Source organism: Magnolia sinica, chromosome 7 (genome assembly GCF_029962835.1).
Source record: "Magnolia sinica isolate HGM2019 chromosome 7, MsV1, whole genome shotgun sequence".
Classification (NCBI taxonomy): domain Eukaryota; kingdom Viridiplantae; phylum Streptophyta; class Magnoliopsida; order Magnoliales; family Magnoliaceae; genus Magnolia; species Magnolia sinica.
The window spans coordinates 5,540,038-5,567,610 of record NC_080579.1 but is presented as its reverse complement, the minus strand read 5'-3'; the positions used below and the strand labels follow the sequence as shown (position 1 = coordinate 5,567,610).

Sequence of the window (27,573 nt, the reverse complement as noted above, 5' to 3'; positions counted from 1 at the left end):
TTCTTGCTCTCTTAGTATTTTAGGAGAAATTTTTGCCTTGCTTTTCCTTGGTGTTGATAGCTCATCTATGTATTTTTAGGCTTTTGGCTCTTGGAAGTAATAAATTCTATGCTTACTTTCCACCAAAAAAAAAAAAAAAGCTTGCAATAAAAATCCGTTTGGATAGCTGACTAGAAGCATGCAGATACAAGCTTCCATACATATAGGACCGAAATTGAGCCTAGCCAAGTCGAGCTTGGCCCAGCTCAACTTAGTTTGCCTAGCTTTGAACTCGGCTTAGCTGGTCCACGAGCTTGATTGGCCAGCTCGACTCTGCTTGGTCAACAACTCGAGCTAGCTCGAGCAGCATTCGAGTTGAGCTTGAGTTCAATCTTTCAAGCCGAGTTCGAGTTCAAGCCTACAAGCTGAGTTCATGTTTAATTTTTTAGACTTTTAATATATATCATATGTCATATATAATTTATTTAAATATATAAATATTTATAAATTATTTGTATTGAGTTAACCCAATTTGGACCAGGTCAAGTTCGAGTCAAGTTTCAAGCTGAGTTGAGTTGAGCTCAGTCTACCTTGAACTCGGCTCACTTTTTTACAAGCTCAAAAAATAAGCTCAACTCAGCTTGAACCTAGTTTTGAGCTGAGTCAAGTCGAGCGAGTTAACTGAGCTAACTCAGCTCGTATAATACAGCTCTATCCACCACCTGTTCTAGGCAGGCATTAAAACACACAAGCGCTTTAGGGCCCACCATGTTGTATATGTGAAATTCACTCCGTCCATCGGGTGTGCTCCTCGATTTTAGGCCTATGGACATAAACCATCCAGATCCAAAACTCATATGGGCCACACAACGGGGAACAATGACGGTGAGATGCCACCATAAGTTTTTTTGTGGGGCCAAGATGGTATATTTTTTAAAACCTAAAGGGAAGATGCAATATAACTTGATTTGAAACTTAAGTGGGCTACAACATGTGAAAGTAGAGGTTTTAGGTGGTTATTCACATTAATCACATTGGTTTATGGTCCATTTGAGTTTTTTATAGGGTTGATCTTTTGTAGGTATGGTTAATATAAGGTTATCACCTGATGGACGGAGCAGATTTCCTATGCATAAGATGGCCCATCAATCCAAACCGTTGATATGATGGACCTTATACTTGAGGCTAAGTCTCAAAAAATCAATATTCCATCTTGGGGTTAAGATGTATTGCATGAAATACGACTTTTTACGATTAATGTTATGGGCAGCAGTGGATTGTCACTCATTCCATCCCATATTTGTATTATATACCTGGCATGGTATGATACGTTCGATTCCAACAAACGTTTGAAAAAATACAGAATTGTAATCAACGAACCACATTCCATAACTGATGTCAATCACAAGTAGACATATGTATCTTGAATGTCACGTGCAAAGGGCACATATAGATGAACAGCATGGATAAATCGTGTGCACCAACATGGGATCCACAATTGTAGCGAATTTTGAAATCCATAAAAAATCACGTAGTTTACACCATTCGTATTGGAATATCTGATATCGGAATTAATCCAATCTTTCATCTTGTTACCAAACACTAGATGAAATTTGCACGGACCAAATACAATTCAATACCTATTATTTCCTAACACCATGCACCAAACAAGCCTAGATGGTGTAGATCATTCGGCCTTTTTGCCGAATTAAATGTATACTTTTTTGTATTTTCTGGGGCACCAGGTAACTTTCCATGGCAAGATTTTTGTTTTAGAGACCACAAAAGTAGGGACCATTGGCCAGAGTAGCGTGAGTAATCAACGGTTAAAACCAAGGTAATATTGGAGCTAGTGGTTGGACATCCTGGATTTAGGATACGACATTCATTTATGGGAATATTATTATGAATATGAATCACAGCAATGAAGTTGGATTCTCCACAACGTTAGTGAAAGAATACTTTCCTGTAGAACCGTGTACCACTCCCAGGAAGTGGATGGACTAGATTTCTGTGGCATCCCGTCATCAAGGTGGGGCTCACTTGATGCAATGTGTCCAATGGCATTCAAAAAACAGTAGACGCCACAGACTCGAATGACATTTACATTAAGTGAACTAGTTAAAACGAACATTAGGATTTGTGCTTATCAAGCAGCAGCCCATACTCTACCAGAAACTATTTTAGTTTTATTGGTACAAAGAGAGTTGGGCACACAACGACTCGATCCAGCTAACTCGACTCGTCGGACTCGATCCGATCCGACTCGACCCGAACTGAATTGGTGAGTCGGTCCAAACCGATTAGGCTTCGTCGATTTCGAGTTACCCAATAACTTGACCCAACTTGACTCGAAACTCGATCCGGTTAGACCCGACTCGATCCGAAACCAGACTCGACCCGACTCTCTAGCCCTACCCGCCCCACCCCACCCCGACCCGATCCTGAACTCTCTCTCCCTCCCTCATCCTCCTCTTCTAAGCCTGGCAACCACCCACCTCCATCACCCTCCTCTCTCCTCTCCAATCCCTCCATCCCTCATTCTCCTCTTCCAAGCCCGACAACCACCCACCACCATCACCCTCCTCTCTCCACTCCCTCCCTCCCTCATCTCTCAATCCGACTCGGTGCTAACTCGACCCAACTCGGTGCTTTTGACCAGATCGGACTCGGTCCAGATCAGTCCAGGCCAGACTGAATCCAAGCCCGACAACCACCCACCACCATCACCCTCCTCTCTCCACCACTCCCTCCCTCCATCTCTCAATCCGACTCGGTGCTAACTCGACCTGACTCGGTGCTTCTGACCAGATCGGACTCGGTCCAGATCAGTCCAGGCCAGACCGAACTCAAATCGAGTCAGGCATGCTGGACTCGGTATCGAGTCGGATCGATTTGGGTCAGGCCTATTTCAAAACTGGATCAAATCAAGTCAGCCCTAACTCAGTCCGACTCGACTCGATGCCCAACTCTAGGTACAAATGCCCTGCCCCCTCAACATCCTCTTCCTCTCCCCTATCGAAAACATGGTGTGATCAGGACTGCTGATGTGGTAGGCCACCACTTGAAAGGAAGGGCATCGGACACTGATAGCCACCCAATTGCTAGCCAGCATATGGGTAGGTTAGCAAGTTTTGGATTATGACGAGACGGCCACACCAGATCAAGTCACTATCATCGCTGATTTTTGCGAGGTATATGATGAGTACAGAAGCTCCATGGTACCAGCATTTCTCATTCATAAACCACTGCGGACGAAAACCAGTGTTAGTACAGGTGGCTGGATAATTTACAAACTGAATGTGAACTGCTCTTGTATTTTCCTTTCTCAACCTACCTATACATTAACAAGGGGTTTCTGTTACATCAGCCCTCGAACGAAAAAAAGGGTGATCCAATACCAACTTTTTATGAAAATATCATGGTTTTATAGCTAGTCATCAAAACATCTCTATTTAGGATGGCCTTCAAAAAAAAAAAAAAAAACACTACTCCATTTAGAATCAAAATGCTTATATGATTTGATGGAAATTAGAGCAGGGATGAGATCATTTCTGCAACATAAAACACGAGGGTATTTGAACTCACCACTGTTGCAGGTCACTCTGTAGAAATTTTTTTATCTTTTATTTTTAAAGAAGAGAAGGAAATGAGAATGTAGTTACACAAGGAGATGAGATCACTATGTTCTGCTGCCTGCCCTGCGCCGGTTCCAACCCTCATCATTGCCACTCTCCTGCCGTGAGGGACCTGCTCTTTTAGAAGCATCCCAACTAGAATTACCACCAGTGCCGCTGCCACCATCCCCACCCCCCCATCCATCTCCGCCACCGCTGTTGCCACCACTCCAACCGCCGCTGCCACCCCTGCCACTGCCTCCTCCACTGCCTCCTCTGCTGCCCCAACCACTGCTACCGTCATTGCCCCAATTGCTGCCACCATCATTTCCACCATTGCCCCAGTTGTCACCGCCGCCACTACCGCTATTGCCCCAACCCCCAGGAAAAGCCTCTCTACCAGGTGAATTCTGGACTTTGGCACCCGGGAAGCTGCTCAGCTCATTGTCGTCTTCCTTTGCACCTGAGCCCCATTTGGAAGAAGAACCATAACCAGAATCATGTCCCTCGCTGCCACTGTGGTGGTTTCCTCTTCCATGGTGGTATGACCCACGCCCCCGGCCACGCCCATATGGTCTAGGCAGCCCGCTCGGGTGTCCGCCACGACCACCACTATTCCTGTAATCATTTCTACCTGCATTCAATAAAAAAGGAGGACATTTTCAGTTCTCCAACCTAACTCAAATTGGAAATCCCCCACGAAAAAAGAAAAAAATAATAAGAAGAGAAAAAAAAAAAAAAAAAAAATACATAACGAGCCCTTTGTAGCCAAGGGGGGAGAGAGGGACAGTGAGGGAGTTAGAAAACATCTATTTGCTTGCTCACCTGTTCTCGAACCTGGTGTAGAAGATCGGTCCCTGTCCGAACCTCTCCAACCCCCATCACTGCTATTGGCTGTGGAACCGCCCCAACCACTGCCTACAGATCCCCCGCCAGAGGAACCCCCAGTCATAGGGCTTTTCATTGGCACCATCGCAGCCACTGATCGGATTGATGGCATTGATTCATGCTGCAGATCATCAATATGCTTCTGGAAATACGCCACAAGCCGGTCAATGCTTTCAAACATCCGCTTCCGGAACTTGAAGCCCTTAGGATACAGACCAATATACTCGTGATGTGGATTTGTGCTCCGTATATATGACAGAATAATGGTTCCTGGATGCTCATGAGAAATTCCAAAACAGTAAACTATCCTCATCGGATACTCTGACTTCTCCATCCTTAAAAGATCGTCGACTTCCGCTTTCGTGCCCTTCTTGAATTTGCGGTATTGAAGCATGACCTTCAGGTTGGTTACAAGTGGATCAACATATCGATCCACGACCTGTTGAGGGGTCAAGGAGGTTGACAGACAAAAAAGAATAAAATCATGATTAACCCAGTAATGGAACTATTTACATATAAAAGCAATGGGAATTAAGCATGTGTTTCTTTTATGCGTGCATTAATGAGCATGAACCTCACCAATAAATCCACACCACAAGCAAGGCAACTAAGATGATCAAGCATTCTCCCATGCTTCAACAGTCCAGATATTGTTGTATAGTTGGAAACTCATAAAATTGTTGAACAAATACAATGTAATTGTTGTATAGTTGAAACTCATAAAATCGTTGAACAAATACACTGAAAGTAAAGAAGATTACTGTTTTTTTTTTTTTTTGAAGGATAAACTTTAATAAAAAGGTGCAACGGAAGCAAAAATACAAAAAACAGCAGAGAACAACAGAAAAACAGCAGAGAAGCAGAACAGAAAACTAAAATTACAACAGAACAGATCTTTGGTCAAGGATCCCACTCCTTAAGCAGCAAAGAGACTTGAGCGAAAACATGATGAAAGGGGTGACTGAGATCTCTGAAACAGCGGTCATTGCATTCCTTCCATATGCTCCAAAATACTGACAACCAGTGTTCGAAATATCGATACTATCAGCCGATATATCGGCCGATATTATCGGTATCGGGCCCTAGAGAGACGAAACTCCTCCGACAACCCCTGGAAGATACCGAAAATCCAAAACTTCTGATATCGGCCGATATTATCGTCGATATCGCACCTGGGAGAGCATCATTATCCGAAAAAAATGAAAAGAAAAGAAAAGAATAAAGAAAAACTTTTAATGGTAGATTTCGGTACCTGTAAAGAAGATCGCCTGATCAGAAGCTGTGTTTGATGGGCCATTTGAATCGAAGCCTCTGATTTGGAGAGATTTGGCCGCGAAATCCGCCGAAATCGTTGAAATAGTCGGGATTTGGGAGAGATTTTAGGGTTCCGGCGTCCGGAACCCTCTCTGCTTCGAAAAAAAAGGGCCCCGAGCCCTTATGCAGAAGAAGCGGACGGGTGGTGCATCGCACGTCACCAACGTGTTGACGTCACCAAGTTATGTGGGTCACATCATGAGGTATATATTATATCCAAACCGTTCGTCCATTTGGCGAGCTCCTCGTAAGGCTTTATCCGAAAAATAAGACAGATCCAAAGATCAAGTGGACCACACTGTAAAAAAGCAGCGGGATATTGAACGTCCACCATTGAAACCCTTTTGGGGTCGCAAAAGTTTTGGATCGTATGATATTTGTTTTTCCTATTCATCAAGGGCTTTGTGACCTCATGAACAGATTGGATGGAAAACAAACGTTATGGTGGACCCTACGAATGTTATAACGGCAAGAATCATTGTCCTCACTGCTATTTGTGGTGTGGTCCAATTGAGGGTTGGATGTCACTCATTTTTGGATTCATGATCTAAAATGATCTCTCCAAATGGATGAACGGTGTGGATATAATAAATACATTATTGGTGGGGCCATGTAACTCTGATCTGCTTTGAACTGTTTGTACAACGTGTACTACGGAAGCGGATTGCGTACCGAGTAACTCAGTACCCCTAGCGTACTGAGTAAATTGTGTGGGGTCCACTGTTACTTTTTTATTTTATCCACTCCGCTAATCCATGTTAAAAGATAATTTTATGGCTAGATACCAAAAATGAAGCAAATTAAAATCTCAACTGGACCACACCACAGGAAACATTTTGATTGAACCTCTACCATTGAAAATTTTTTGGAGGCCAAAGAAGTTTTGGATCAAGCTGATGTTTGTCGTTTCTCTTCATCCATGTCTTTGTCATCTTATGAACAGGTTGGATGACAAATAAAAATTACTTTGGACCCTAGGAAGGTTTCAACGGTGGAAATCATTATTCCACACTGTTTCCTGTGTAATGGTCCACTTGAGCTTTGGATTTACTTCAATTTTGGTATAAACCCCTAAAATTAGCAGCTTTGGATTTATAAATGGGATGCATCATATTTAAATATATTTACCTTAGTTTAATAAGATAACGCATAACTTGGTACCTTGTACAAAGGAAATTTATTATGTGCACTTTTTTTTTGATATTTTATGATTTAAAAGTGTGCATTAAGGTCTTTTTAAATAATCTCCAAAGTTTCATAAAAAAATTCAACCATTTTGCTAATGTTTCCCCATGTTTTCCAAAAAGTGCGATAAACTATGCGATACAAACGATATATCCCGTGCGATAACCGATACGTATCTGTATCCCAAGGGTGCGATACATTGTGCGATACCGATATTTCGAACACTGCTGACAACATAGTCTGCTGCCATTTCTTGATATCCTTCACCGAAGGGCAACCCCCAATCAAAGAAATCACCAACTCTCTGATGGTCTCAGGCATTACCCAGACGACCTTGAACATAGAATAGAGTCCCATATTCCTTTTGTAAAACAGCAGTGTAAGAAAATATGGTCCACTGATTCCGCTGCTTGCATACAAAGAGAGCAAACATTTGGTAAGATCATACCTCTTTCAAGAAGGTTGTCCAGGGTGAAAATTTTACCCTTTCCCACAAGCCAAGAAAAAGCTACAACCTTAGAGTGGAGCCTGAATAGGCCAAATAGGTGCTAAGAAACTGAACTCGGATCTTTGATTAACTGGATCAATCACCTTCAAAATTGAACAAACTGAGAAGCAGCCTGATTTGTCCACGTGCCAATATGGAGCATCTCTCTCATCAGGGAAAGGATGCACACCCTCCAGAAGAGAAAGCAGTCCGAGCAACTCTTCAGCTTCTGCGTCATTAAGATTGCACCTACATGGAGGAGTCCATGAACCCCCCTTATCCATGACCAAGAAGCAATCTGAAACAGACACACCTTGACACAGGCTCAAAGTGGCAACCAGGGGGAATTGGGACCTGAGGCTAGAGTCCCCCAGCCAAATATCCTCCCAGAAGCAAATGTTGTCCCCTCTGCCTAAAGAGAATCCAATCTGAGGGAATATTTTACTAGCCATTCTTGAAATCGACTTCCAACAGTAGGTGGCCCTATACATAGACGAGTTTCTGGTCCATCTTCATAGATTTGAGACACCATATTTGCTGGCTATGGCTTCACGCCATAAGCTTTTTGCTTCCACCATGAATCTCCATGCCCATTTTCCTAACAGAGCATTATTAAACTGCTCTAAATCTTTGATGCCAGCCCCCCCTTCTTCTGCTGGTTTGCAAACCTCTCCCCAAGAGATGAGGTGGAACTTGAAATTCAGATTCCCTCCTTGCCAAAGAAAGTTCTTCCGCAATCTGTCCATCCTAGCCAGAACAGATTTGGAGCAACGAAAAAGGGAGAAGAAATAAGTGGGCGAGTTAGAAAGAGAGGATTTGATCAAGGTGATCCTAGCTCCTAATGATAACAACTTGCCTTTCCACGGATCCACCTTTCTATCCATTCTCTCTAACACCCTATCCCATAATGCAAGAGGGGGTTTACCAAGACACAACGGGAGACCCAGGTACGTTGTGGGGAACGAAGCAGCACAGCAGCTCATCACCTTAGCCAGATGAGCTACCGTCCTGTTCCACCAACAATACAGCAATTTTACAAAACTGGACCAGAAAGAGTTTCAAATGCCAAGCCTGAATCCTAGACTGAGTGCCAGAGCATACACACATGTTGTGAAGTTATCTAAAATATCAAGTTTCCCATATGGTTGACATATCATTCCATCATTAGGTCTCAGTACCCAGTCTCCCATATGGTTGACACATCATTCCATCATCCAAGCAATTTGTACTCTTTTCTTTCATGATCTTTTATACATCACTAACTATCAATATATCATCTTTATCATCATCCGGGTCCCTAGTTACTTTGGGTTGTCCGTGTGATCTATCTAGGATCATAATATGCTTCTTAAACTATCTAATGCATCATTCCTAAATAATTAGAGAGCTTCAAAGAGTTTAAAAGACAAAGTGAAACTTTGAATTAAGCTCCTTACAAAACAATGATATTTAGTTTAATAAATACACTATCATTCAGATATCAAGTACATCAGCCTTCTTTTTCTTTTTTCTTTTTTAGGATGACTTTTTAAATATTATAAATAAATAAATAAATAAAATCAAGACAAGTTCCTCAGAGGTTTAGAAACCAATCCAGAAGAAAGGGCCATTGTAAGAAAATGCAACAAGATTTCTTGGACCAATTACAAAACTGAATAGGTATACCTGTCAAAAAAAAAAAACTAAAAATGTAGTCACATGCCTTGTCAATGGCAGCCCAAGTTGTTCTGAGGATGGTCAATTTCAAAAAGCACTCATAAGATAACAATTGCAAAAGATTGGATCGTTTTCAAATGCACCAGAGAAGTTTACCAACCTCATCAAGATCCTCAAACGTTTCATCGTCTATTTTTAATGTCTTCCCAAGACGAAGCAAGCTTGTAATGTCCTTGTGATCTTTTCCACCCTCAACTATGTCTTTGTGAGCATAAACTCCATCATAGATTTTCAGAGTTAGAGTCAAATATGATGGCCCTCTGGAACTTGGACGAATAATGCTTTCACCAGCATCCTTGTCAGAAAGGAACTGCTCAACACATTTAGACGGTAAGAAACATGCTTCAGGGCAGCAGCAAGGAACTTGATTTGTTTTTTTATTACTCCTCTTTGAGGGTAAATTAGCAAGGAACTGCTACCCATACTTCAAAATAATAATAAATAAATAAATAAATAAGATAATGGTGGATTCTATCAGTACTAAAAATGTACCTGCACTGCTTCATCAGTGGTCCAATTTTTAAAATTGCGATGAGCAATCATCCTTGGCTTGAAATGCTTCTTTGCAAGCTCCTTCTCCTTGCGAGCTGTATCTTGGTCACTCTGTGAATTGCCCTTTGGTTCACGATAGAACGATTCCAAATCCTGGATCTTCCTTAACCGTTTAATAATTAGATCATCTCCTCTACAGGTTAGAATCACCTGCAATCTATTCTTTTGGACTCCTTTAATCTTGCAGGTAAGTATGCTTCCTTCACTTATGCTGTCCATTGGATCGACATTCCCATCTTCCGAAAGTTCATCCCTCAAAATCACACCCGTCAAGCCAGAGTCGAGCCCGCAAGTTGCACGTTGAGGTGTAACCCTGCGAACCATCACCTGAACAGTTCTTCCTTCTTCAAGGGTTTCCTCAGTTTCACCAGAAAGCATATAGAACTCCTCGTCCTGACTAGGTTCAGTGTAAGGAGTACGCCAGTCTTGAAATCCATGCAACAACTCCATCTTTATGTCCATTAACGTCTCTCTTTTTCTCGTCCCTAGCCGCTCCTCAACGCTGTTAGCATATTCACCGATATCAAGAACTTTCAGCAGCCTCGGGTTACGCATGACATGGTCGATTGCCATCTCCTGAGCTTCATCATCCATCTCATTTGGATCCTCTTGAACATCTTCATCATAGACAACCTTGGCCATATTCTTTGCAAGGTCATATGACTCTGGATGAATTCTTGTATCATCCAACAAGTCCATAAAATGACTGCTTGCATTTGCCAGCCCAGTCCGACGGACACGCAAAAAACCAACGGCATTAATGAACACCTTCTTCTTAAGAACTCCGTTCATCGGAATCTCTTTTCGACTGAAAACGACCCCAGCTCTTGCCAGCGCTTTCTGTAAAGCAGATGCCTTTCGGGGTCCAAGCCCCGAAACAAATTGTAAAGGAGAAAACAGCCATTCATGGCTTGCAGCCAAATTAATGTCAACACCTACTTGGTTGGTGGCATCTATCATTACATGTTCAACCACCCCATACTTCTCATCAGGGGTAAGGAAGTGCTCTAAAGTATTGAGCTTCCATGACAATATCTCCCTCCCTGGCCCACATAGTGTAGCAATCATGGCCAAAGGATTTTGAAGGTAACGACCAAGAGCCACAGCACGCTTAACAATGCCTGCATGCATAATAAAACATAATTCAGGATAAAAGGTCATCAAACATTCAGTAATCAGCAAAAGACTATTGCGGTTACCTGGTTGCGCAGTTAGCTGATCTGAAGAAATCTGTGAATTCTCGTAAAGACGAGGCAGGGATTCGTCTCCATAAGCAACACTTACTGCATCAATCTCTTGACCTACTTCTCTAGGATGCTCCTCGACTATTTTAAAAATGACCTGGGTGGGAAAAAAAATAAAAGGGAATACATGTTATAGCTTGTATAGATACTTTGGAAAGACAGCTCAGTATCTAACGTAAACAAAGGACCCTTTTACATCTAAAAACAATTATCTAAAGAACAGCATCAACTGCATTTATATGTCCATAGATGCAGGCTATGCACCTTTACCAATTTCTTTATGAAGAATAAATGAAGAACATCCATCAACACTTGTAAAAGACCACTGTTGGCAAGATTTCCCAACATTTAGCCACAAATACTGCATCACAATAACTAATAAAATACAACCAACAATACGGTACATAGAACCATTACTGAAAAAAAATATAAAAAAATTGAAGACACAGGATGTCCCTGCCCCCTTTTGAGGCGAGACTATTCCCTGCAGATACACACAATCACCCACAACCCCATGTACCAAGTAATGCCGAGGAGGGGGGTCGAACCCACACCTGTAGGGAGCAAACCCATCGTGATGGCTGCTCGCCCAAACCTCGTTGCGTACCAAAAAAACTATTTGTTGAACAAACAAATAATACAGGAGCAGGCAACTTAGTAGGGTGCCTATAAAAAGCAATTATGTCAGAATATGATTGCCCAAGTTTAATTCCAACGAGAAGCAAAAAGACAGAATAGTGGAGAGAGCAAGTCAATGAGGTAAGTTTGTGCTGCTGTTTCTCAAAATCATGGTTCCAAATAAAGATAAAAGCCTTTCATATAATATATGTTAGAACTTGTCTTTAATGATTTTAGATGTGTGCGGATGCACAGAGACAGATCAAGCACGCGCGCACATTAGTAATAAAGCCACACTTTAGATAAATTCAGCAGAAATCAGGATTTTGGAATGCATACCTCATAGATGTCATCCTTCAGACGTTTACAATTCAAATTCACTGCTCCCAAAATGACAACATGAGGCTGGTGGTCTGTCATAAACTTCAATAGACGTTGTTGGTCATTTTTCTTGCGCTGCTGCTCGTTAGCACTTGGAGAGCGAAGACTGAGGGACCCTGTATACAACACATCCAGCATTTCTCCAGATGAATCCAACATCACAAAAGTAGTTGCTGGCTTTCCAGGGCCCCAACAACAGGCCATGACCCTTGGTGCAGCATCATCCTCAGAGCCAGCATCAGTGTCCTTCCGCTGATATGGTGCAACAGATACTCTATTCCACAACTGTTTCCCATATTCCATAAGCAGCCAGTTCTTGGCTCTTGCCGTCAAGAGGGATCGGGCTTCCTTTTCCATTGAAGGAAGAAGAAAACTAAAGAAAGCGTCCTTCAATATCAACTTCCGCTGCTCGTTCCAAAGCTGAGCAGACTTACTAACTCCATCACTGATGTAATAATCATTTGAATCACTTATTAACTTAGTTTGAACATTTTCTGGCAATTTTATGGTAACCTGAAGGAGTTTCTCTTCTTCTGCTTTTTGGATAAGAAGCCACTGTGCATCTTTGAATCGATAGAATGGCTTCTCATCCAACCACTTGACAGTTGCGAACTGATGAAAATAATCTATTGCAGTTTTCCCATCAGGTGTAGGACTAGTTGAGACCACAGCTTTCTCCATGAATATACTGCGAACATGTTTCCTGACAGATGGCTCACAGCTGATCTCTACTGCCGCCTGGAGCATGCAAAAAAAATGCTAAAAATGCCAAGCACAATATGCTGTAAATTCCACACAGATATTGAAACTTAAAATTCAGGGCAACAATAAAGTAGAATACCTACCATGTGCCTGGCACCTTTGAGCACATCTTGAGGAGTCTCAAACATCGCGCATGTAAAGTTCGCAGCTATTTCATCAGGAGTTTCCTTGGCATCTTCCAATTCATCCACCCGCTGGAATCAAGTGAAGTGGGGCATGGTTACACTTTATGTTCAAAGCCAATGCAAGGTTATGATAAGAATATACATACCATCTTTTCCAGGTTTAGGAGCAACCCAAATTGTTCTGAACTAAACCCGAATTTGTTTGCTACCTCCCATAGACCAGCCTTACTGCAAATACTATACAGAGATTTTCGTTTTGGCCTCTTAAACTGCCCTTCTTCCACTTCCACTTCACCTGGAGGGAAATGCAAATTAAACTTTGCATCAACATCATCAACCTCTCTTTCAGATTCAGCAACCTTAAGAGACTCAAGAATAGAGTTGAAAAGCTGCTGATTCAATGCAAGCCTCGTCTCATCGTCAATCCTTCGAGCTTCTTCCTGAAAGCGCTTATTGTAGTACAACTGAAGAGCATTCTTCCGCTTTTGAAGTAGCAACCACTTTTTATCAAGGTTCTGGACAGCCCAAAGTTTCTGGAAAAGGAAAGAAGTGGCAGTTATCTCTTCAGCACTCCATGAGCTCATAATGCAATAGTTACATTCTATGCATGAGCAAGAGAATTACCTTGTGCCACTTCAGCTTAGGCATTCTCTCAGCTCTATCTTCACCATCTGCCAAATCTTGCTCAGGGTCTTTCAGTAGGCTAAGGCAGAGCTCCTTCCGATAAGTAGCAATAAAAGGAATCTACAATATTGGATTCAAAATTGCTAATATCACTCTCAAACCATATGTTAATGTCAAAAATCTTCTGAAATGTAAAACAACGAAGCCTTACATCAAACTTCTGGACATGTAGCATCCCTAATACATTTCCAATGTCTTCCTTGTTAATTTCGTCCACAAGATGCATGTTGCCAAAAAATGGGGAACCATCAGAGGTAGTAAGCTGGTTATATATCCAGGTGCTCTCTTCTTCTATGCTTGTGTCATCTGTCGGAACAGGGCCAGTAACTTCTTCAGATAACTGCACAAAAAAGGGGGGGGAAGCATGTTGCAGTTAGGATTTATTTATTTTTTCCTGAATTGGTGTGAGGTATTCATTGAGGAGCCTAAAGACAACTTGCATGTGAACAGTCAACAACATCTCAGGAAGGAAAGAGGATATGGCAAGTAACGTATATTGTGACCTGGATCCTCTCAGGCACATCAATTTCTCGTATCCGATCATCCTTTTCAGTCATATACTTCTCCGCAAGAATAGAGGGTTCAAATTCATCCTCAAGCCTCTTTTCCCTCCACTCTCCAGAATCATCATAACTGCCACCTTTCTGAAGACCTCGCTTGCGAAGCAGTAGGAGTTCATCAACATCCCCAAATATGTCATGAGCTTCCTGTAATGCAGATGAGGACACACCAGGTGCTTGCCTTGACTTCTTTTTAATTGGTTTCCTCCTCCTAAGAAGCAAGATTACCCAGTTAGAAAGAAAAAACAAAAAGCCACAAGAAATCAGGAATAACCAACAAATACACATCCCTCATTAATATACCTCACAGGAGCGCCATTGTCATCAACTTCTTCTTCATCCACAATAAAATCTGCCATCTCATCATCTTCACCAATATCCCCATCCTCTTCTTCTGGCTGTTCCTCCTCTTCGGCAATATCCTCAAGTGCTGCCCCTAAAACATTGAGATGGATTCTGTCATTCAATAAAATATGGGGGAAAAACTAGGAACAAAATCAGAGAGATGGTGTCCAAGAGAACCTTCATCATCACCAAATAAGCTGTGCTTAAGTTTTTCCTCATCAGTCCGGGCACTGTGACCACTTCTATCAACTTCTTCTCCATCGGAAAATCCAGATCCTTCTTCTCGCTCAGTATCCCTCCCAGCTTTTTTCAAACGTTTAAACTTTTTGCTCCCCTACTCATATTAAGAAGACAAGATTATGAGATGAATAGAGAACTCTCTCTATTCTCTTGCAATTAGCTCAAAAGCCAAATCAGAGGACCAGACAAGTACCAAAAATAGCTCAATAACTCACAGGTTTGGGCCGGTGAAACCCCGTAATATTGTTGTCCTGAAGCAACACATAGTCATCTTCGTCCAGGAGATAGTTCTCAGATTCTCTGGAGTACACAAAAATCAAGTATTACAAACAGGTTACAAATCACATGATTATATATATATATATGAATGATTAATTATATGACAAATGGAGAACAGGTGAAAAATATAAATCTCACCTCTTCCTCCTCTTTTTCCTCTTATGTTTCACCTCTTCATCACTTCCCCTGTCATCTTCCTCCTCGTCCTGTTCTTCTTCTTCATCCACATCATCCACTATAAACCCATCCTTTTCATACTCATCCTGGCCCTCTTCTACTCACCAAAGCAACCCAATATGAGACAAAATAACATGAGTATTGAGATCAAAGAAAAAATAACATACTAAGTATCAGAAACAAAACAACGACATTGCCGGTGCCCCTCATCAAAACCAAGAAAAAAGCATATCAGCATCCAAAAAGCAATTATCCAAAACAGATTAAATAAATGGCACACTGCACGTCAGCAGCAAATGTCAAGTTTGCTGATGCACACAATTCTGTACATGCGAAGCCTATGGTTGGGTGATCTGGAGCATTCTTCTAATGGGCCCCATGGCAGCCAGTGGACACCACAAGTATCACAGCAACAGGAAGACTCCAACCCTTCAAACATTTGGCCTTTCCCTGTTGAATGAAGATTGAGGACCATGGCTGTATTTTTCTTAATCATCTACTTAAAAAGACTACTGAGCAAAAGGGTCAACATCTCCCAATCTAGGAGACTCTCTGGGGTGAAAATGCTGGCGTAACTCGAGTAGGTACAGAGAGAGCATGACTTTATCTAACGTGGGGGAAATGATTTCATGTGAATAACAGAACAAACCCATTCATCAGGCACACTACACCACCTCGTGTTTGGCCTTGATCCCAAAAGCAGGCTGATTCAGCACTCAGGTAGGCCACCCCATAGGGAACAGTAAAAATAATGCCTAAAACCTCTAAAAATTCACATGGTATGGCCCACCTGAGTTTCGGATAGTGCATTTTTGTCTAATTCCTTTACCCTAATGAGGCACATCACATGAATGGATTGCATGGCATGGATACACCGTGGTGGGCCCTACACAAAACTAGACATGCCCATCCCAACTATTTCCTACAGTGTGGCCTACCTGAGTTTTGGATCATCATGATTGTTGAGTTCAAGGGTGAACATGAGGTAGCTTACCTGATGGATGGGGTGGATTGCATGAAAAGTCCACCCACATGGCTTTCAGTTTGTGACAGTAACCTCCATGAGGTAGGTTGGTCAGTCCTTTCTGAGGCCTACGCCACATCCACAATGGGGTCCATCAGATCAACAGGCTAGCTACCATGATTCCCCATCTATGGAATCCAGGATATAGCTTGCTGGCATTCAGGAACCTATGCTAAATCATCTCCAAACAAAATACATATTGGTTAGTTCAACTAATAATCAAATTTGGGTTGATCCCTGGCTTGGCAATCAGCCCCTGATCTCTCTTTTTCTGGAGCTTGCCTCCCTAAGCCTGGATATTGATGTCCCCATGGCTTCTTGCTTCTCTTTAAATGGTGAAGAAAATGTCAGGTTTACTCCCTTTAAGAGAAAGTTGCGCGATTGCGAAATCGAAGCCTTATTGTCTCTCGTCTCATTCGCAGGGCCACTCCATGCCCCAGAATCAGCAAGACTATCTACTGGAAGTTATCCATGTCTAGGTCATTCTCAGTGCACGCCTCTTACAAAGATTTAGCACAGCCCGGACCACTGGACCACTGCTGCCCTATATGCAAGTTGTTCAGCTCTTCCGGGATTTGGCGCCTTGATTGGGTTGTTTCTCAGGGGTTTCCCAGTCAGGGGGCTGGTTGTTATTGTACTCTTAGTAGGTTAGGTTTTCTGTAGTTTTTTGCTAGGTTTGTTTGGTTTTTCTGTTTTCTTTTTGTTTTGTTTTTGCTTCTTTTTTTGCTTCTGTTTTCCTGTTTCTGTTTTGCTTCTCTCTTTTTTTTTGGCAGTGGCCTAATAAAGCATCATCTTTCAAAAAATAATAATATTAATCAAAAGGTCAGTCATGGCCTCCGGGTTGTGCACCTATTTGGCTATTTGCTTCTCTGCTATGTTGCACTGAAATTTGACAAAATGGCACAAGGGACCATCATCCAGAGTCTTCACTGGGAGGATTCAATGTTGTATTGGCCACAGCAGTACACCCACACTGGTAGTAAGATCTCAGCCTTCTGATCAGTAACCTAAACTGAACAGTGGGAAGAAAAATACGGCAATGTGGGCATTGAATGGGAAAAGGTCTACAAAATGGAAGTGAAGGGTCATCCAATCCCAAGCACCTGGAAGTCAACAGGACAGATTATGGATACATAAGTCACACTAGGACAATCCCCAATCATATAATCTTAACAATCCTATCAGTGACCAAAAAATTGAATGGTAGAAAAGACCGGAAACACCAGCAGTGTGGAGGAAAAGACTGGAAACACCAGCAGTGTAGAGGAAAAGATAAACCAACTGGAAGAAAGGTTCATCCAATCCATGCAATACACAGATGGTAGTCCACGGAGTACTCGGACCACCAATGAACGTAAGGATCATAGACCATGTGCAATATCTCAACTTCGAGTGTAACGCATTAGATAGGACAGACAGAGCTCTGCACACAGGTTAGAATTTGGGAATAGAAAAACCAAAACGGTTCATCAAAATCCGAGCAAGTAATGACATTGGAATTCAATCAGAAACATAGAACACAAAATTGAAGAAGAAAAGGAGAGAAACTATTCCGTAAAATCCCTAGTTTTACCCTAGAAACCCTAACCATGATCAAGAAACCCCAAAAAATTCCCCAGAAATCAACCAAATCAAAACCCTAACCTTCTTCTTCATCACCATCATCTCTTTCTTCGACAGCTTCGGTGTCTTCAACTCACCTCTCTTCTTCCAACAACTCGATCTCATTCTCATCTGGAAATAGAAAAAAGAAATCAAAGAGAATGAAGAAAATTCAAACAAAACAAGAGAAATTTCGAAGAGAACTCAATCATTACTTCATCGTTTGAGAGCACAGCTCTTCTGCCCATGTCGAGAACTGGAAATTGGCAAAAATCCTAACCCTAGAGGCGAAAAGATTGCACTTTTTGCGGCAGCAAGAAACCCTAACACTATAATTCCAGAGTACAGAGAGAGGGGGCTTGCAATGATAGAATAGGAAAATATATAAGGTGAGAGAAAGAGAGGTGGTTTGGGAGTGAAAAGAGGATAAGAATGATGTTTTTTCTCCTTGCCGCCGCTCAGTGCCTTTGATCTCACATCGATATAGAGCAAGGACTAACGTGTACTAGGAAGGTAAGCAATTTAACCAGAACCAAATTGGGATTGGATAATGGTCGGGCCAAGTAAACTCCCGCTAAGTAGTTACCTGAGTTACTTTTGCAAATCGAGAGCCACATGGGTGTAACCTTCATTAGATCTAATCCGTCCATCAGGTACGCTGCCTCACTTTAACCATTAAAACCAAAATTCAAGGTAATTAAAAATTTTGACATGCTACACCATAGAGAAGAGTTGGGATGAAACATCTACCGTTAGTTCTCTGTGGGACCCACCTTGATGTTTATATGACATCTAATCCATTCATTTGAAGTGTCTCTTGGAGTAAAAGAATTATACAAAAATTTTATTACCATAAAATCCGAACAGGTTTCCTACATGAATTTAGAGGTTTTAGTTATATATTGTTGCAGTGGTCCACGGTAGTATGAATCATCGTGATTTTTAGGGATGAAGGCCCGACAAGGTGTGATTACTTATGGATGGCGTGGATTTTATGCAGGTTAGATCGTGGATTCCCCGCAAAATAGTTATCTAGCACCAAGGACCCAGGTGTCATAGTTATCTACCACCAAGGACCCAGGTGCTTTCCGAACGCGGATTCCCCATGAAATAGGGGTTTAAATGGGCAAGGCTCGAGCTTGAAAATCAGAAATTTGAATAGGCTCAGCCCGAAACAATTCGAAATTCAGGCTAAAACCTATCCAGGTCAAGGTGTCCCATATCCGTTACAATACGGCCGTATTGGCCGATACATAACAGTAACGGCCAACACCATTACGCGATACGGGGTCGAAACGGGCGTTACAGAATTCTGTGACCATAACAGCCGTTACGGGCCATAACGACCGTTACGGCCCTTGGAAAAAAAAAAAACTTACCTTTTTTCCTTTCTTCTTCTTCTTCTTCTTCTTCTCGGGCAGTTGCGGCTGCGGTTGCGGCTGCAGCCTTCTTCCTGTTTTTCTTCTTCTTCTTCTTCTCTCTCTCTCTCTCTCTCTCTCTCTCTCTCTCTTTTCCCTCTTTCCCTCTTTTTTCTTCTCTCTTCTTTCCCTCTTTTTCTTTTCGGTTTCCCTCTCTCTCCCTTTTTTTTTATTTGCAGGTGTACCACGCACCAGCTAGCTGCTGTAGGTACGTGTCATGCTAAGACGAGCACTGACACTCCTCGAGCTCCGAGTTGTACGAATGGTTCAAATGAGATCAAAGTTATATGGGCTCCACAGTGATGTATTTATTACATCTACACCGTTCATCTATTTTCAGAGATCATTTTAGAGCACTACCCAAAAAAATGAATTATATCCAAAGATCATCTGGACCACACCAAAAATAGCAGCGGAGATAATGATTTTCACCGTTAAACAATTCGTAGGGCCCACGGTAACTTTTATTTTCCATCCAATCTGATCAGACCCAAGTGGGCCCCACCATGATGTATATATTTTATCCATGTCATCCATCCATTTTGCCACGTTATTTTAGGTCAGGATCCAAAAAATTAGTAATATCCAAATCTCAGGTGGACCACACCATAGGAAACAGTGGTTATAGAATGCTCACCATTAAAAATTTCTTAAGGTCCACTGTAATTTTTATTTTCAATCTAACCTATTAATTGGGTTACACTGACGTGGATGAAGGGAAAACACACATGTCAGCTTGATCTAAAACTTGTGTAGCCCCCAATAAATTTTTAATGGTGAACATTTAATTATTGTTGTTTCTTATGGTGCAGTCCACCTGAGCTTTGGATGTGCCTCATTTTTGGGCTCATGCCCTAAAATTATTTGGCAAAATGGATGGACGGTGTGGATATAACACATTCATCACGGGTGGGGCCCAAAAAACTTTGACACATGTGCTACACTTCACAATCCAAGTCCCGCCTAATTCGAGCCTTAAAAAATTGTACACGAGACATATATTAACTTAAAATTTAGCAATTAAATTATGGACTACAATTGCTAACTCACAATCCCAAAATCAAATTGTTTGAATAGTTTTAATTGTTAATTTCTGGACTTTTATTTTATTTTTTAAAATAAGGCCTTTTGATTTTTTTCATGATTCACTATCCAATAAATGTCGACCAATTCATAAGTGGGATAATGACAATAAATTGCATGAATTTGAGGCTGATTTGGAGCATAGATTGGTCCTCCAAGCCAGCCCCAAATTGGCAACGCCATCTACCTGAATTTAATTTCATTTTTTTAAAAAACTATTGGGAGAAATGATATCAAGTTGTTAAGTATATAAATTAAATATTTAGAAAATTAAATATATGAATTTTGTAGTCAAATTCATGTTACCTGGTTCAAAAATTAATCAGACATTCCGATACAACTTCTCACCAAAGAGTGGACCGTTACACCACCATAAACATGTTCCAATTTATAAATGAATACATATTTGGAATGCTTAGAATATTCCGGATTTAATCCATATTTTTTTGGCAAAAAAAATGCACCGTTACGGGCCATTACGCCTCCGTATCGCCGTTACACCCCCGTATCTGTATCGGTATCGGAGGGCACCGTTACGCTAACCGATACCGATACGGGATACCTTGATTCAGGTCAACCCGTTAACAGCCCTACAGTAAAAGGCTTTCACTAGAGCTATACACAAGTCGAACTGAGTCTCGGCTGGCAGCCAACCCCAGCTCGAACTTAGCTCGGCTCGGTTCAGTCAGTAGCTCGGGCCAGCTCGAGCCAAGTTTAAGCATGTGCGACATTTTCTCAGACACATAAATTGCATCTTCAATCTCCCACACTTCAAATGCAAATCAATAAGAGCACTTTGTAGGGGTTTCACCAAACACTCAGCGAGCAGCATCAAGATCAAGATATGAGGGCAGTTGACAATCGTACAATTAAAAGAAAAAAAAATTCTTTTGGATTAAAGTTCAAGCATGTGTGACGTTTTCTTAGACACATAGATTGCATCTTCAATCTCCCACACCTCGAATGCAAATCAGTAAGAGTACTTTACAGGGGTTTCATAAAGCACTCAATGAGCAGCATCAAGATCAAGATATGAGGGCAATCGATAGTCATACAATGTAAAGTTTTTTTTTTTTGCCTTCTGGATTTATTTCTTCAATATTCTCTCGAATACCCATTTCAAGAATACCCTGATATAAGGGCAGTCCAAGAAACAACACTTCATTGAAGCATTTCATCAAGCACTCAGCAAGCAACATCAAGATCAAAATGATCGAGTCACCGAGCCGATTCAATTCTAGTCGGGGTTTGAGCCTAGTCGAGTAGAGCTTAGGCAAGCTTGAACTCAACTTGAAATTTTTTTAACTCAAAAAACCAGCTCGACTCGATCTGAATCCAGTTTCGAGCCGAGTCGAGTCTAGCTTTTCTGAATCGAATCGAGCGAGCTAACCGAGCTAACTCGACTCATGTACAACTCTAGCTTTCGCACAAAGTTCCTATGCTGGAAAGCAAGATAAGGCCCACCATGATGTTTGTGAGTTGGGTTTAGGTTAGACCCATCCTAGTTATGACCTAAACCTAATGCAACTCGACTCAACTCATTGCCACCCCTATATATGTATGACATGAAGCTTTTAATAATCAAGTATCACAAAACCCTGGTATTATACTTACCAAGAATTACCACTGTTATGTTTGAATAACTTGCATATGAATCAATTATAAATTAAAAACTATAGGTGACATTGATCATACCACAAAAACAATGGTAACCATAATTTAGACCATCAATATTTTAGTGACAATATGAAAATCAAATACAAAAATTACTAAATAAACTCGATCCGGCTCAACACAAAATGTTGTTTCTTGGATTGCCTTATATCAAGGGCATTCTCGAAATGGGTATTCGAGAAAAGGGTATTCTCGAAATGGGTATTCGAGAGAAGATTGAAGAAACAAATCCCCACTAAAAAACTTTATATTGTACAACTGTCCTCATATCTTGATCTTGATGTTGCTCGCCGAGTGTTTGACGAAATGCCTACAAAGTGCTCTTACTGATTTACATTCGAAGTGTGGGAGATTAAAGATGCAATCTATGTGTTTTATAAAATGTCGAACAGACTCGAACTCGGCTCAAGCTATTGACCGAACTGAGCCAGCCAGTCAAGCTCGAGGACCGAGCCACGCCGAGTTCGAGTTGGGATTGGTTGTTGGACGAGCCGAGTCGAGTTGAGCCACGCTTGACTCGGTTCGACTCATGTACAACTCTAGAGAAAGCCTCTTACTGTAGGGTTGTTAACGGGCTAGTCTGGATAGATTTCAGCCCAGATTTTGAACTGTTTCGAGCTGAGCTATTGTGCTAGGCCTATTCAAATTTATGATTTTCGGGGTCAAGCCCAAACCTTTAAACCGATATTTCGTGGGGAACCGCATTTGGAAAGCACCTGGATCCCTGACGCTAGATAACTATGGCGGTAACTTTCACCTTCATGGGAAAACGATCTCCAACATCCATAAAATCCACACCGTCCATTAAGTAATCACACCTTGTTGAGCCTTGATTCCAAAAAATCACAATGATTCAATACTTTCGTGCACCACCACAACAATATACGTACGTAAAACCTCTAAATTCATGCAAGATGCCCGTCAGGGTTTTATAGTAATAAAATTTTTGTATAATTCTTTTACTCCAAAGAGGCACTTCAAACAAATAAATTAGATGGCATATAAACATCAAGGTGGGCCCCACAGAGAACTAACGGTAGGAGTTTCATCCCAACTCTTCTCTATGGTGTAGCATACCAAAGTTTTTAATTATGATGAATTTTGTTTTTAATAGTTAAAGTGAGGCAGCATACCTAATTGACAAATTAGATCTAATGAAGTTTACACCCACGTGGCTCTCGATTTACGAAAGTAACCCGGGTAAGTATTTAGCAGGAGTTTACTCAGCGCGGCTCTTATTCAATCCCAGTTTGGTTCCAATTAAACTTCTTACCCTCCCGACGCACGTTAGCCCCCGCTCTGTATCGATGTGAGATCCAAGGCACCAAGCTGCAGCAAGGAGAAAAAAAAAATGCCATTCATATCCTCTTCAATCCCAAACCACCTCTCTCTCTCTCTCTCTCACCCATATTTATTATCCCATTCTCTCTTCGCAAATCCCCTCTCTCTACTCTAGAATTATAGTGTTAGGGGTTCTCAATGTGGCAAAATCTATAATCTTTTCACCTCTAGGGTTAGGGTTTCTGCCAATTTCCAATTCTTGACATGGGAGAAAGAGTCATGCTCTCAGACAATGAAGGTAATGATCGATTTCTCTTCGAAATTTCTCTTTTTTCATTTGAATTTTTTTCATCTCATTTTTCATTTGAATTTTGTTCATTCTCTTTGATTTCTTTTTTCTATTTGTAAATGAGAATGAGATCAAAATGGAGGAAGGGGGGAGTTGAAGACACCGAAGTTGTCGAAGAAAGAGATGATGGTGATTAAGAACATAAAGATGAAGATGAAGGTAAGGGTTTTGATTTCGTCGATTTTTGGAGAATTTTTTAGGGCTTCTTCATCATGGCTAGGGTTTCTAGGGTAAAATTAGGGGTTTTACGGAATAGTTTATTTCCTTTTCTTCTTCAATTTTGCTTTCTATTTTTTTTTATTGAATTCCGATGTCATTATTCATCGGATTTTTTAGGGCTTCTTGATCATGGTTAGAGTTTCTAGGGCAAAACTAGGGATTTTACGGAATAGTTTTTCCTCTCCTTTTCTTCTTCAAATTTGCTTTCTATTTTTTGTTGAATTCTGATGTCATTACTGCCTCAGATTTAAAGAGCAATCAAATAGGAAACACCTCTATTTTCCCAGCTTGGCAATCAGAGTCCTAATTGATAAACAAGAGAGGAGAAAAGGGTCCAACAGCATCTAAATCAATTACTCATCAAGCAGCACTAATATCCCTACACAAGGCACGAATGTGTGATAGCCAGAAGATTTGTTTTTGGGTCCATCGTTTAGATTGAGGTACCTAAAAATCAAACCATTCAGATAATTCTAGAGCTTGACTGATGGATTTTGGGTATTACAATTGGGATTTTAGGTAATGGTCTAACACACAGTGAAAATTCACTAACAAAAGTCTTCCAATTTGCAGCTAACATCATTAACTGGTGCAATTTGGCGTATGGCCCATCCATGAAAGTGCCTAACTAATGAAAGATATGGATGGTGTGTGTGGTTAGGTGCTTATAACTTTCATTAGCGTACGGAGTACTGTAAAATGCTTTATGCCTTTATCTGAAGGATTTTACAGTGCATTCCTCCTTTCAGTTTGTAGAAGTGGTGGCCTTATTAGTTCAGTGACCCAAACCATAGTATCAATCGCTGGGATGACTGAATAATGGTTTGGATCACCAACAATGGTTGATTTTATTTATTTTTTTGGGCGTTGAAAGAAGGTCAACCTTCTTCTTCATCTTTGTCATCATCGTCGTCATCGTTGTCATCATCAGCTTCATCTTCAACAACAGGCTCATCAGGCTGCAAAACAGAAGTCATTGAAGATGTTACTAAAACATCAAATTAAGCACCCTAAGAAACCCTTGCAAAGGCAATAGCACTAAGAAAAATGGTTTTATTTGTGCAGGTTTATATAGGAAACATGAAGAAAATCAAGATACTAATATTAGTTATTACTAATACGTAAAGTACATGTTGTTAGTCAGGGTGGGCCATAAGAATAAAGAATCATATGAACGAAAATTCACACTAGAAGAGTGACACCTAGTCATGAGAGTAGATAGGACTTACAATGCTACACTCGCACACACTCTACATTGTGCAAGATCTATGTCATTTATCAGATATCAATGTACCGCACATTTATGTGCCCTCGGTACAACACAAGTCTAGACCAATCAACAGATGGGTCATGCATCTGTGAAAAAGCAGGCAACTAATAAACGCCCACCAAACTTCAGGTACAACAATAGCATTAATAAATTTTAGAAGGCATACCTCATACCTCATTAAACAGACAAAGATGTGGACAACAATTTTAAAAGATAATGATGAGCATAAAAGAAATTATTTATACTATTGATAAGATAGTAATATTTTGTATTTAGATTGTAAAAGATGGAAACACTCTAAAAGCAGACACCAAGAAGCACAGCAGCTCGTCACAAAGATTAGACAATACACTACATCTTGATCAGGTGGGATATCAAACCATTGGAAGAAAATACATAGTGTCAATATGGCACTGATATTTAAACCATTTACCTCAAAATAGTAATTTCTGTGGATAAAATGTACAGAATCTAATAAGTACTTCCACCCAAAAAAATTTAAACCTCCAATCAATCACTCATTCTAACCAAGATTTACCTTGAAAATTAATTCATATTCAGGTCTATAAATAGTACAACACCTAACAAGCCCTAAATTTTGATGGAAGTTAGCAAACCTTAGAAATTAAATGGAAAAAGCTATAAGAAGGGTCATGATACGATGAGGGGCCACTCATGTGGGGGGGAAGAACACTTGTCAGAAATCCAGGCAGACGGCATGTGTCAGATATTCAGGCCATTCATCAAGTTGGGTACAGTCACAACATGCCATTGAACAAACATAATCTTAGTCAAGGCAGGTCAAGCTGGTATGAGAACAATGCAAGGTTAGAAAAAAGGAGTCCAATTCTCTCATTAAAAAAAAGTCCAATATTCCAAATTCAATACATGTGAGGGAATAAGTCTACTAGCTTATCTTTGTTATGTGGCATGCTCGCAATGCGCAATGCATATGAATGGCCCAGGTCTCTGAACATATGCCATCCACCCCATCACATTAGGGGGAGCAGATTAGGTGTGAACCTTACAGTGGGGCCCACCTTGATGTATGTATTCTACATCCACACCATTGGCCAAAATTGAAGAAGAGCGGAATTTCAGATGGACCATACCTAGGAAATGGTGATGATTGAACATTAATGGGTCACATAAGTTTTGGATCAAGCTGATATTTGTTTTTTGCCTTCATCTGGTATTATGCGACCTTATCAATAGGTTGGATGGCAAATAAACAATACGGTGGGCCCCGATCAGTTTTTAATGGGGGCATTCAATTACCACTGTTTCCTGTAGTATGGTCCACCTGAGATTTGGATCTTCTTCATTTTTGTGTGCAAGGCCTAAAATGATCTGGCAAAATGGATGGACGGCCTAGATATAGAATAAATATATCAAGGCACACCCCATGGTAAGGCCGTACCGTCTTGGGTGAGGCCGGAGCCGCACCTAATCCACTGCCCAAATTAAGGCCTCTCATTATATCACTGCCCAAATGCATAAATGACCTTCTCCAGCACGGTCCATGAGCCGGAATTTAAAGCGTTGCAAGAAGGATTGAGAATTTTCACATCTTCATTTTCCAAATAAATGATTACTTAAGGCAATATCAATGATTTGTTAAAATGTGCCTTAGCAGAGGAGTCCAAACCAAAGAAAAGTTCTTTTATCATGAAACAATATTTAGAAGAAGCTTTTTCTTTTTTACCAAATCAGTACATCTTCTCCGCTTGTGGAGGGACAGTTCCATGATTTGGTGATTTCGCTATGGAGGGTGAATCGAGAAACCCTACTCGTTTTCTTGCTGATCTAATCTTACTTGGACATGGCCATAAATAACAGTTTCGAACTGTGTCTCGCCCAGGGATAAAAACCAGCATGGCATTGCCCGAATTGTCCTGACTCAGTCAGAAGAGATGTGAGGCTTCGACACAGAAACTTGTTTATTCTCTACCAACACTGAGTCAACTCAGTGCCAGTTAATATCTAAAACAATTTTCGTTGTGTCACAGAAATCCAATCAGTTGGATGATACGATGCGCCCTACCATGACCCCCCTCTAAACAAGTGGTCAAAAACAAAAGGCCGATGGCATTTTTTTCTCTACTGCGGCCATTAATTGGTGGGGCCAACCAGATCAAATCAAGGGGGACACATGAATGAATGGTGGAAATCCCCAGGGAGTACAAATTTGAGTAGCCATGGGGACTACCTACAGGCGCACGTTAGCGAAACCCTAAAAAGAAGTACGGAAACCTAGAGAGATCTACAGATTCCACTAGAGAGAGAAGGATTCAAGAAAAAAATAGAAAAATGAAATGAAATCAAGAGAGGAGAACTCTTACATCCATCTCTGTCTGTTCGAGATCATCGTCGAGGAGCTCTTCCCGCGTCTGAGTCATGCTGAGCTTCTGGTTTCAGCGCTTGTTTGCGAAATGCAGAGGCTTTTATAGCATGGGATGTTGCGCAATCGTGTGTGATATCTGCCCACGGACGAGGATTT

General features: G+C 41.1%; 1 protein-coding gene across 5 annotated transcripts; it reads right to left on the bottom strand.

The window, feature by feature from the left end:
* Nucleotides 1–2,953: 2,953 nt before the first annotated feature.
* On the bottom strand, nt 2,954–27,573 carry LOC131250932 (transcription elongation factor SPT6 homolog). 5 transcript variants are annotated; one of them, XR_009173499.1, is made up of 19 exons: nt 27,416–27,573; nt 24,687–24,762; nt 15,115–15,250; nt 14,913–14,997; nt 14,635–14,791; nt 14,416–14,548; nt 14,056–14,323; nt 13,704–13,892; nt 13,493–13,612; nt 13,015–13,401; nt 12,827–12,937; nt 11,940–12,719; nt 10,938–11,079; nt 9,679–10,859; nt 9,287–9,496; nt 4,422–4,923; nt 3,645–4,230; nt 3,317–3,444; nt 2,954–3,227 (listed from the first exon to the last, which is right to left on the bottom strand). XR_009173499.1 is itself a non-coding variant. In XM_058251333.1 (18 exons), the coding sequence occupies exons 1-17, from the start codon at nt 27,470–27,472 to the stop codon at nt 3,662–3,664; spliced, it is 5,103 nt and encodes a 1,700-aa protein (XP_058107316.1). In that variant the 5' UTR covers nt 27,473–27,573; the 3' UTR covers nt 2,954–3,227; nt 3,645–3,661. The 5 variants fall into 5 exon arrangements, 4 of the variants coding, with proteins under 4 accessions (XP_058107316.1, XP_058107317.1, XP_058107315.1 ...); XM_058251333.1 differs by lacking the exon at nt 3,317–3,444; XM_058251334.1 differs by lacking the exon at nt 2,954–3,227 and having other exon boundaries at nt 3,277–3,444.